At 41.8% G+C, this 12,928-nt stretch overlaps 1 protein-coding gene across 5 annotated transcripts in view; it reads right to left on the reverse strand.

Moving 5' to 3' along the window:
• Nucleotides 1–688: 688 nt before the first annotated feature.
• GPBP1 (GC-rich promoter binding protein 1) overlaps nucleotides 689–12,928 on the reverse strand; it is a 47,408-nt gene continuing 35,168 nt past the window's right edge. For all 5 annotated transcript variants that reach the window (XM_081089687.1, XM_081089685.1, XM_081089689.1 and 2 more), the window contains 6 exons: nucleotides 9,318–9,502; nucleotides 7,923–8,063; nucleotides 6,187–6,354; nucleotides 5,337–5,524; nucleotides 2,821–2,923; nucleotides 689–1,153 (listed from right to left, as the gene is read on the reverse strand). In XM_081089687.1, coding sequence (XP_080945813.1) covers nucleotides 995–1,153; nucleotides 2,821–2,923; nucleotides 5,337–5,524; nucleotides 6,187–6,354; nucleotides 7,923–8,063; nucleotides 9,318–9,502 — 944 coding nt within the window. In that variant the 3' untranslated portion in view covers nucleotides 689–994. The remainder of the gene's footprint in view (nucleotides 1,154–2,820; nucleotides 2,924–5,336; nucleotides 5,525–6,186; nucleotides 6,355–7,922; nucleotides 8,064–9,317; nucleotides 9,503–12,928) is intronic.

The following is a 12,928-nucleotide window of genomic DNA, read 5'->3' on the forward strand; positions in this document are numbered from 1 at the left end:
AAAAAATTCAAAATACAAACATCCTCCCCCAGCCAGCAGGGGACAGAGATGACTGAAATCGATGTGCCGATGAGAACACCGGGTTCACGGGCACTGGACGCGGGAAGCCGCTGATCAGGCCGTTTCCCGACCTCTTGCCCTAAACTCGGAAAACGGCCGCCGCCTTGAACGAAGCAGCTGCCAGGACGAGCAGAGCGCTGTGTGGAGACCAACCCGGGACACTACAGAGCACAACAAGGTTCTGAAAATCCAGTTTATTTCCATGTTGGGGACAGATCCAGTCAGTGATCAGTTTTTCTGCTCAGGTAATAATTTATCAAAATAAGTTTTCCCACAACTCTTTCCATCAACTCTGAAAATCCTGGTCTGACAACATCCCCAAATAAAGCTCTTGAAAACCACGTCTTAGAATTTGGAAGAAAGTGTGGCGAGTCTTTCCTGGAAGTTACGGAACTACACATGGCTAAAGAGCAGCGTATGCTTTAGAAGGTGGTAGTACGACAGCGGAGCTCGGGGGTGAATGTCTGAGTGCACTTGCTCCAGGTCAGCCGACATGCTACATCGTCTTGGGGGCGGGGCACAAAGTGGGTTGAGGATTTCCATTGTACGAACAGAGAGGCTCTGCAAGCAAACAGTGTAAGCTGCCTTTTTTCTTAAGACCCGGACATTTTAAGACAGAAGCTTTGCAAAACATTACACAATTTTTATTATTAAATGAGAACATCTCATCTGTTACATCGTCACATTGCTAGTCAGAGAAATGCTGTGGTGATGCAGAGTCCACGCTGGTCCACCACAGGCCTCATTTCTACAACATCCATGTACAAAGAAAGAATGTTCAACACAGCCCAACACAACATTCTTGGTTTTCTTCATACCGAAGTCCCCCAAAAACTCTCTAACGGGGCGTTTACTACATCAATTATAGTTCTTCACTTGGCACTCCCCCCGCCGCACGGGGACGGCCACACGAAGCCTCGGGGGCGCTGGGGCCTCACACGTCGTCGTCGTCGGACGTGTCGCTGCTGCTCGTCTCCGTGTCGTCGTTCTCAATCGTGGGGTGGAAAGTGCTGCTTTTCCAGGGTCCAAACTTGAAGTCACAGATCAGGCCATTTTTCAAAATACCGTTTTTCCTCAGACCATTCTTCTGCAACTAAAATGCCAAAAATAAAACATTAAATAAACTGTGCTCCAGGAGTTCCTATCAAGTTAAGGATTGTGTGATAGCCCTGGCTGGTTTGGCTCAGTGGATAGAGCACTGGCCTGCGGACTGAAGGGTCCCGGGTTCGATTTCGGTCAAGGCACCTACCCAGGTTGCAGGCTCAATCCCCAGTAGGGGGCGTGAGGAAGCAGCTGATCCATGAGTCTCTCTCATCACTGATGTTTCTCTCTCTCTCTCCCTCTTCCTTCCTCTCTGAAATCAATAAAAATATATATTTTTTTAAAAATAGAGTAATAATTAAATGTAACCATGAATACAATAAAGTTAAAACTGTGAAGTCCACAGACGACGACATCGTTTCTGGAAAACTAGTTTAATACAGCAAAGTGACTGATCCAACTGGTCTAACTAAAGATCTCCTAGGAATGAACCCCTGCTTTGGGGGCACGGCGCTCACCGTCGACCACACCACCGAGGAGAGGGGAGTAGCCGGGGGGCGCAGATGCTGCCCGTGTGGAGCCAGCAGCCCCTCGGCTCCAGAGGCTGTTGTCCTGCCCTGGCCACCTGGCTGCGAGCACGCCCGTCTGCCTCGCTCACACTTTGTGGAACAAAAAGAGTACAAACGATCCGGGTATGCAGTATTCAATAGGAGGTACACAAAAAGGAAGGCATACAAGAATAAGGAATAAAATAGAGCCCGCCCCTTGCTTAACCACAGAGATTAAGAAACTCGAAAAACTTAGTTTCTATTTCTGAAAAGGAGAAATTAGAACTAATTAGGTCACCGATGGGGCTTGGGAAGGGGTTGTCCCAGATTAGAAACTTTTTAAAGATACAAAGTTAAATCAATAACAAAAACAGTAACAACGAACAATAATGTACATTCTATTAACTTCAGTCTTTTCCCTTAATTTCATAAAAACGTTTGACACTGGTAATTTTCATCAAAATCTCTAAGCACAGCTTTTATAGACCTCATCAGCCATGTAGTAAGCCACTCGGGGATGCTTACAGCATCACCTACCAGAGGGAGAGAGCTGGAGACAGGGGTGATGAGAGACTTTGGGGTGGCAGCTATATTCAGCCACCCATCCATGGCAGGACGCTCTCCCAAAGGCCCCATGAGGTGATGTCACTGTTGTGTAAACATCAGCATGCGCTGCACACACCGAGGCCTATGGCTGTTTGGTGAGCAGTAGCCCACTGGCTGCATTTACCACTCGGTGCATCTGCTGGAAGGCTTTGCTTTGAATGTGAAGAAAGGCATGATGAGAAATTCACCAGGCACCAATAGCATAAGGCAGTCGTTTCAAGGATTGTCTAATATTGCCTGACCAAGATAATTGGTTGTGAAATCTTGTGATGACCAGGATGGGCAGATACAACCCTATTGATAACGAAATAACTAACTGATAAAAATGTTGTGCCCACTGGGTTGGAGAGCAATGGAATGTAATATCTCTGTTCTTCTGATCTGATGACGAAGACATGTCTCTGCGAGTATTTATACTGATGACCCGGAATGTGATACCCAATACATTCCTGAAGAAAACTGTGTGACACACACCCCCCACCCTCCAAAAGTATTTTTTAAAATCCATTGTTTTGATTAAGAAAAGGCAATCGGAAGTGAACTTGTCTGATTCAGGTCTTCCTACCTGTTCACTAATAACTTGGAATTCTCTCATTTCATCCTCAGTTAAGGGAGCACACGTTTCATCGTTTTCACTGTCTTCTTGCCAGCCCATCTCCTTCAACAATCTGAAAAAAGGGAGGAAATTATTAAATTTAGAGCTGCACCCAAGTAGGATAATTCCATTTATGTCACGTGGCAGAAAACATTCACCATTATACAAAGTTCTCAAAATACTAGTGTATTAAAAAAGGGCCTGAGTTTATGCTTCGGATGTCTTCCTGAACATGAATAAACAGATGCGATGAAGCCCAATAAAACACCTTAGACAATAAGACCAGAATGAACTGCTTGATTTCTGGTGTCAGAGGCTGGAAATCTGCAAAAGGCACTCCAGTCTAGAAACTTCCAATCTGCTAAATTCATGTATCAAAAGTAAAAGCATGCCGAAATCGGTTTGGCTCAGTGGATAGAGCGTCGGCCTGCGGACTGAAAGGTCCCAGGTTCGATTCCGGTCAAGGGCATGTACCTGGGTTGTGGGCACATCCCCAGTGGGAGATGTGCAGAAGGCAGCTGATGGATGTTTCTCTCTCATCGATGTTTCTAACTCTCTCTCTCTCTCTCCCTTCCTCTCTGTAAAAAATCAATAAAATATATATATATATAAAAATGAAAACTGTAGAATGAATAGGAATCTGATCAATCCTAAGTACAACAGAGGCAGAGAGTTTGGTGCCATAATTTCTCCCTTCATGGTGGTGTGTATTTCTGTGCCAATCTAATAAAATTTAAGCTTCAATGAAAGTTTGCTTAATTCATAACAAACGCACAAGTAAAGCCAAGAGCCTCCACTCCTTCCTGCAGTGATGCCGAGTCGTTGGTTTATTCCAAGACCATAGGAAGGGTGAGCCACTTCTGCCAAATACCTGCTCTTACTGATAAGCCACAGGGGAAACCACCACAGTCCACTCTAGACTGAACACACCTCAATTCTGAGGCTCATCACTGACGAGGTCACTGTTTAGAAGATGCTTAAGATGATAATGATAAAAGCAGAGAGTCTCTTGGACGTTTACAATAAAAAATAAATCAGATCTTAGGACAATGAATGAATATCCACATGGGAAAGGATGACTTGAGAACCCCACTTCACAACACAGACAAGACATGCACAAGCAATAAAAAAAAAAAAAAATTAGAAAGTGACTTCATAAAAATCATGTTTTTATATTTAAAAATGCACCATTTAGAAACTGAAAAGATCAGAGTAGAAAAAAATCTGTAAATCTATAATAATAAAAGCGTAACATGCTACCGTATAAGACCTGACGTCCTTCAGATGAAGCAGGGGCTGCGAGGGCAGCCGGGGGAAGGAAGGCCCACTCTTGCACAAATTTCATGCATCGGGCCTCTAGTTATACAAGTATTTTTAAGAAACTTATATCCAAAACATGTAAATAACTCTTACACCCGTAAGACAAATAATGCAATTTAACAATGGATAAAGAATTTCAACAAATATTTCTCCCATGAAGATATACAAATAGCTAATAAGTACACATTAAAAAAACGCTCAATGCTGTTAGTCATTCTGCAATGCACATTAAAAACCACAAAAGAGCCCTAACCAGTATGGCTCAGTGGACAGAGCACTGGCCTGGGAACTGAATGATTCTCTCTCATCAGTGATGTTTCTCTCTCTCTCTCCCCACCCCTTCCTCTCTAAAATATGTGTACACACACACACACACACACACACACACACACACACACACAAAGATGATCACTTCATATCCATTAGAATGGCTATGATCAAAAAGGTAGACGGTCTCAAGTGTCCCTGAGATCCTGGAGAAACGGGCATCTTCCCATGATGCTGAGGAGAATGTCAAGTGTGCATTCGAACGCATGGAAAGAGTTTGGCAGTGTCTCAAAATGTAAGCACGGTCCCAGCAATTCCACTCCTAGGCGTCTACCCAAAAGAAATAAACACAAGCTCATACAGAACTGTGCACAGGGATGCTCACAGCAGCATGATTCACAAAACGCACAAGTACCAACAGCCCAATCCCATCAGCCCATGAACAGGAGAGCCGCACAGGGTAGTGGAGGCAACAAGAGGAGCAAAGAAGTGACAGGTGCTGTCGTGTCTGTGGGCCTAGAAACATGCTGAGAGAAAGAAGCCAGACATAAAGGACAAGGTTTTAGGATCCCACTTATATGAAATACACTGAAAAGGCAGGTCTACAGATACAGGAAGTGGGCTGGGCTGCCTACGACAGAGGAGAGGAGGAGCAACTACTGCAGATGAGCTCGGGGTTTCTTTTGGGTGCAATGGAAATTGTCTAAAACTAGATTCTGACGACAACTGCACAACTTTGAATAGACTAAAAAAATCAGTGAACTGTACTTTTAAAATGTGTGAAATGTATGGCATATAAATTATATCTCAATAAGACTGTTAAAAAATGAATCACAGCATTTCTATAATATCAAAATCCTGAATATAAAAAATACAGAGAAGTAAAAATAAATATTAACCTGTGTTCTGCCTCAAGGGAACTTGAAAGAACATCAGTCTGTGGGAAGGTTGAGGACCGGATGATCTGCGGGGAAATGACCGAGGCATTGCCATTCTCCTGTGGAATTTCATTTTCATCAAAGTTCCGGTTTATATCTCTGTCTTGGTGAGTACTATTGCTGTTATGCAAATTAAATGAGTCTTCATCCTGATTTTTAGGGAGTTAAAAAAGAATGGGTTAGAGAATACTGTTGTTAAAAACTTTAGTAGGTCCCAGTTCTCTTACATTGATTATATATAAATATAATACTTATAATCATTAAATTTAGAAGACATTCTCATTAAAATAAAATCTGATGGCCTGGCCGGTAAGGCTCAGTGGTTGAGCATCGACCCAGAAACCAAGAGGTCGCTGGTTCGATTCCTGGTCAGGGCACATACCCTGGTTGCAGCTCAATCCCCAGTTGGGGGCAGGCCAGAGGCAGCCAATGATGATTCTCTTATCACTGATTTTTCTACCTCTCTCTCCCTCTCCCTTATATCAATTAAAATATGTAAATATTTAAAACACACACACACACTCACACACACACACACACTAAGCTGGATGGATACACACAGCTTATTAGCTAATATTTACATTTTTCAACAAAGGCAAAAGCCCAAAGGATGAAAATAGGCAATGTGGGGAAAACAAAAAGACATATTTGAACAGGAATTTTTCAATTTTATTTTTGCACAGGAACTTCAGAATGAGAGAAATGTACTTTAGGAAAAAAAAAAAAAAAAAAGTCATTGAAGTCGCTGCAAGGGTCCTAACTGGTATTTGTCCAGATATTTCAACGACCCATTACTCAAACCAAGAGTCACCTTCTCAGAGCCAGCATGGCTTTCATCCTCATGCTCCTCCTCCACTCTGTCCCGTTTCAACGCTTTCAGAAACTCGCTCTTCTTATCAGTGCGCATTCGTGTCAGCTTGGTTAGACGAGGCTGCTGATTCAGTTTGTCAACAGGTGAAGAGGAATTTGAGCGATTACACTAAGAAAAAAATTCAGAAATGTTGATAAATATGTAGAGAACTAATGTCAATGTAAAGTTCAAAACAACCACAACTTCCTCTTTCACCTTCATCCAGAATACAAAACTGATGCTAAGGTCTATGTCAAAGACTTTCCTCTATCCCCATGTTTTAGCTACCCCATTGGATGAGTAAACAAAAGAATTTTCTCAAAAAAAAAAAAGGAAAAATTTTCTTATTCCAGAAACAATTAAGGTCTGATAACACAAAGAACGATGACTCGAAGTTAGGAGTTTAAATACTATTTTATAAAACTTTAAAAAACCCTGAAACTGTTTAGGCCTGACCGGTTTGGCTCAGTGGATAGAGTGTCAGCCTGCGGACTGAAGGGCCCCGGGTTCGATTCCAGTCAAGGGCATGTACCTTGGTTGTAGGCACATCCCCAGTAGGGGCTGTGCAGGAGGCAGCTGATCAGTGTTTCTCTCTCATCGATGTTTCTAACTCTCTGTCCCCCTCCCTTCCTCTCTGTAAAAATTCAGTAAAATATATTTTTAAAAAATAAAAATAAAATAAAAAAACCTGAAATTGTTTAAAGCGTTTCTACAATACACAGAAAAGCAGGGTTTTATACTGTCTCCCACAGTTCTAAGCTTCAAGGTCTAATAACAGCGCCAATAAGATCTATCTGCAGGGACTGACAGGCAGGCACACACGGGGTTTTATCGGGCAGGATTTCACCAGGGAAATTTGGATGAGCAGGGGGGAGAGGAGAAGAAGCATGTACTGACATCCTTTTGTCTTCAGTGTTTTGTTTTGACAGAGGGTTACAGTAGAATCAGAATGTTAGAACTCTGTATCAGATTCTTCACTAGGAAATAAACCGTAACGCCTAACTGTTGGCAAAAGGTCTGTAAGCCTGTAATGAATCTCAGCCACAACCAACCAGCTGACACGCTGGTCCTCCCCCCAAAGCTCTGAAGGTCTACGATGGAGAACCAGTGCGTGAGGAGTGCTCCCGCCCAGCGCCCAGCGCCCAGAGCCCAGCGCCCAGCGCCAGTCCAAGTTTAAGGACAGAGTCACAAGTGTCTTCTGACCCTAACCTGGTCAGAAAACTCCCTGGTATTGAAGTTCCAGAACCTGGTCCAATGACACAGAAATAATTAGCTTAGCAGGCATCTCATGCCAGTGCAATAATGTGCATTTTCCCCTCACCCTCCCTCTGCCCCCTAAGTGTTAGCACCAATAAAGCTTCCATCAGCCCCTAAAGATGGTATCATACAAATCCTCGATTTCCGTGAAGGGTCAGACATCATATGCATAGCATAACTTTATCAAAAATGTCTAAATTGTCATTTTCCTAATTCTTAATTAGTCTTTCTGGTTGCTGGGTATATGGGTATTATTTTGTCTACATTTTGGGTTTTGGAAAATTTTCATTAAAACTCATTCCTACTTAATGTTCAAAAGTGTCAGCAAGTAGAGGAGAAATCTCTCAATAAAGTTTTGTAAAAGAACTTGTGAGTATTTCTGTTAATGAAACTCGTGATTACAACGTTACATCCCTCAGAAATAATTGCAAATGCCATACCTCTTTCACTGTCGTTGTTGATGGACTAAAATTCTTGGCTGTTGATTTAAAAGCATTGAAGTTGCCAACACCATATGTAGACTCATGAGAGAAAGAAGTCCCAACTTTATTTTCTTTAGTTTGGCTTTTCCATTGTGTAGGCTAAAGAAAAACACACAAACATTAATATATATAAAAATATAGGACAACAGGGGGATGGGATCGTGAGTGGGCGGGGGGGGGGAGGTTGCGGTTAATGGGGGGGATGAGGACACATTTGTAATACCTTAACTAATAATAATTTTAAAAAAAGAAAAAAAAATATAGATTACACAGAAGAGAGAAAAAGCGAACAATATAAAATAAAGGTGACTATATGTGGCTCATAAAGCAAATATTTTTGTATTAGATCGTAATCATTACCACACAATCCTCTTGCATCTTTTTCTATAAATAAAATCAAAGTGTGGTATTCAAATAAAAACATCTAACGACATTGCAATTTTTTTCAGTTTTATAAACCTAAAATGAGATTTCTTTTACCTATTGTCAAGAAACCACTAGTGGGAGTTTCAAAAACCTAAGATAGTACACCAAGAAAACAGCATTATATATTATTAAGCAAATATATCATAGATCAGTGATGGCAAACCTATGACACGCGTGTCACCTCTGAACTCGTTTTTTTGGTTGATTTTTCTTTGTTAAAAGGCATTTAAATATCCTATCTAATAATAGACAAACAGGGTAATTGACCATACCTTCGCTATGCCTCCCATTGGCTAATCAGTGTGATATGCAAATTAACCGCCAACAAAGATGGCGGTTAATTTGCATACGTAGGCTCCAAGCGGAGGAGCAAAGATTGAAGGCGAGCCGGAGCCGCAAAGACAGAAGACAGAAGGTGGCCCCGGCCAGGGCTGCGAAGACGGAGGACGGAAGGCGGCTCTGGCCGGACAAAGGCCTGGGTCCCGGGCGCCAGAGGAAAACCGGTGCCGGCAGCCAGGAGAAGGGAAGGCCTATTGCGCGAATCTCTTCGTGCAACAGGCCTCTAGTATAAAATAAATATCAAAAATATAAGTCTCTATCTTACTATGGTTGCAAATATCAAAAAATTTCTATATGTGACACGGCACCAGAGTTAAGTTAGGGTTTTTAAAAATGCTGACACGCCAAGCTCAGAAGGTTCACCATCACTGTCAGATGCAGCATCTAGCAAAACAAGTTTTACAGATTTCATTTACTACTAAAACAAGAAAACACGCGCCATTTAAAGGATAATTAAAATTAGTGACACACAAGTCGGTCCCCAACAAAACAATCCAGTAATTCAGTGTAGATTTTCTAACACTATTTTCCCAAAATAATTCCACTGACATCAACTGAAACTTGTCATGGTCACCGTGTGGGGCTTACTTTTGTGGGCGGAGCAGCAGGCTTGGGGACCAGGCCTTTATAAACACTGGGGCCAGTCCCGTTCTTCACTGGCTGCGACGGGGGGGCCCCTCCGGCGGGGAACCCGGACAGCTGCAAGTCCTTGGCAGTGCCTTTCTTAATGACCAGCATCCTGGGAGCTCTAGACGTGGGGTTCGGAGGGTACTCTGCATAGACAAAGCACGAGCAGGAGTTACAGTTTAAATTTAACATAAAATTAAACCACCACAAGAACAGCATACTCTAAGCTTTGATTGTATTTTAAAAATAACAGCTGCTTCCTGGGTGAAGTAAGCTAAATAAGTATAAGCTATACTCCTGCATAAGAAATATAGCTAAACATAACTGAACAAATCATGGAAGAACTGAGCAACGTCAAGTAATACAGATAATGAATTCAGCTAGACAGTGGCCTGGAGATGTTAACTATCACCAAACCAAGATTAGCTCCCAAAATATTTTATTTTCATTGCAATTTTCATCCTAATGGCCCTTAAGACTTGAAATATGAAGTATATTTTCTGCTTTTCCATTTTGAAAAGAGAATTTTCCTAATCCTTTTCATTCTCACTTATTGCCTCTATTTCTACTTGAGTTATGACTGATGAAAGAATTCTGTTTTGACATACCAACCAATTCATTCAAATATTGACCACTACACTGAAGGCATTTATGAGGTGCAGGGTAACTGACTCAATCCTACTTCTGAGGTAGTACTAGGAATAACACTTGCTAACTAAAAGCTTTTCTCAAGACCACAGCAATTACTAAAACATGAAAAACTCTTAGAGTTTGATGGATGTATAATCACACAGGTGTTACCTGTGAGCGTGTTCCCAATTATTGCAATGAATATTTCTGAAAACATCAGTTTCATAAAGAGTTCAGAATAAAAGAATTAACGCAAAGAAAGAAATCCAAGGAATTCTAAATTAAGGTTAGCTAGTGTTGCATATTAAAAGAGACAGGATCCTGTGGTGCAGAATGTTGCATAGATGTTTTATGATGATGCTCCACCTCAAACAACCAAACCCAACTTCCTCCGGGGCCATCTCAGAAACTGAACTAAACAAGGACCCGGGGGACATGGAGAGGCTCTCCAATCACCTGAGGCTTCAAATTCTCCTTCCAAGTGAAGTGCTGAAGCTGCTGGATTCAAACCATATCCACTGTCTCCTACGCCTTTTCCATTTCCTTTGTCAATTGGTAAACTGTATGAAAACTACCCAAATTATTTATTCTTTTACCTTTTATTAACTTATTGGGGGACACTGGTTAATAGGATCACATACGCTTCAGGAGTACTTTCTTATGATACATGGTCTGTATATTGCCCTTGTGTGCCCACCACCCAAAATCAAACCATCGTCAGTCACCATGGATTTGGCCCCTTTACCCCCCAGGACCCTCCCATCCCCTCCCTGTGGTGATCGCCCTCCTGCTGTCTGTGCCTGAGTCTCAGCTTCATACCCCACATGAGTGCAATGGCATGGTTCTTACTCTTGATTATTCTTTTAAAGAGAAAGTGTCTGTGTTGATGACAGGCTCTAACACTGACCTACGAGTTAGAAAGTGAGTGACCTTAGAGAATGACTCGTTAACCACATGGCTCATTGCATCAAGCAGGTGTTCTCATTCAAATTTAAGTTCAAGGCACCTGAAGGCAAACATGACTCTGAATCTTCATATCGTTAGTTCCCTGTCATCCTCAGAAACAACTGTAATCTACCAATAACTAATTTTCAATATCCTTTTACTATCCTGTTATTCATGCTCCCAATATCTGTGAATATAATTACTTTCATTCCTTCCATACAAAGGCAATGGTGGAAGAAATGACTCAATTCTTTGGAGAAAGATGAGAAATAAAATACTGCCGCATCACCCTAGCTGGTTTGGCTTGGTGGTTAGGGCTTTCGGACTGAGGGGTCAAGGGCATGTACCTCACTCAGTTGCAGGTGCCAAGCTCGGCCCCAGTAGAGGCGTGTGTGTGGGAAGCAACCCATCGGTGTTTCTTTCTCTCCTCTACCCCTGCTCTCTCTGCCCCCCTCCCTAAAAAACGAAATGAGAAAATTTGGGTGAGGAATATATAGTCACATGTAATACAAAGCAAATTGGCCATATGCTTAATTTCTCATCCTTTCTTTCACTATACTCTCTACATAGCTGCCATATAAAATTACCGGCTAGCTAAAATTTTTGTTTCAATCACTTATTACTTTATTCTTTGATGTATCACCTAAATTTTTTTTTTCTTTTTGGTCTCTTAATAAATCTTCTAGAATCTCCCTGGTTTATTAGATTTGGACAACATAACTAGCTAACTTTTATTAAACACCTATTACATGACCAAAGATTTTACATAGTAGACGAACATTAATAATGCTTTTCTCATGAGGATGACTGCGGTCATCCTCATCTAACACATGACAAAATTCACTCCGAGAGATTAAGTACAATCTTCCGGAGTCTAAATAACCAATACGTACAAGACGTAATGTTAGGGCCCAGGTCCATCTCATTCCAAAGCCAATGTACTGTACACTGCACTGCACTGCTGGAGAGCATGGCACTGCGGCAAGATTCTTCAAAATGTTTACCTCCCCCAACGAAAAACACCAGGACCGAGTCTACACTGAGTTGTCAGAATAAGAGGCTTGAAGTCGGCACCGCCCCAGTGACATGAGGGCACACCTTGCCTTCACCATCACGCTCATGCCACTTTTAACTGAGATCCTCATTATCTTGACTCAAGAAAAGAAACAACTTTATTCTTTTTTTTTTCTGTTAATCCTCACCCTGAGGACATTTTTCCATTGATTTTTAGGGAGAGTGGAAGGGAGCGGGAAAGACAGAGAAAACCATCGATGTAAAAGAGATACATCAATTGGTTGCCTCCTGCACGTGGGGCCAGGGATGAAGCCTGCAACCGAGGTATGTATCCTTGACCAGAATCGAACCCAGGACCCTCCAGTCCACGGGCCAATGCTCTATCCACTGAGCCAAACAGGCTAGGGTGAAAAGAAACAACTTTATGTGTGAACAAAAGCATACAGCCAAGTGAAGGGTAAAACAGTAAGTGATTAAGTCTTCACACTAACTTGGGGAGGAACTGAGTCACATAAGACACGATATACAAATATTAAACTCAAAGAATTTGTACCACAGCAATTAAAAGAAATTACTATTGTGAGCACATTTTTTTAAATCCTCACCCGAGGATATGTTTTTATTTTTTAGAGAGAGGGGAAGGGAGAAAGAAACATTGATGTGAGAGAGAAACACTGAAATTGGTTGAGACTCTTATGAGCCCCAGCAGGGCATGGAACCTGCAACCTAGATATCCGCTCTGACCAGGAATTGAACCCACAACCATATGGTGTACGGGACGACGCTCCAACCAAGGGAGCCAGGCAGGGTATTGTGAACACTATTTTACTAAATAACCTGTCAAGATTATTTTTATAGAGACTGATGCTGTTTGAAATTTTTAATTTAATGAACAAATCTGTCTTGTTTTGCAACAGTATGAGAGTGTTAATCAAATGAGTTTAACTAACTTATAATTTATGTCAATAGCGGGGTATGGCACT

This window comes from Myotis nattereri (genome assembly GCF_964212035.1).
Source record: "Myotis nattereri genome assembly, chromosome: 4".
NCBI classification, from domain to species: Eukaryota; Metazoa; Chordata; class Mammalia; order Chiroptera; family Vespertilionidae; genus Myotis; species Myotis nattereri.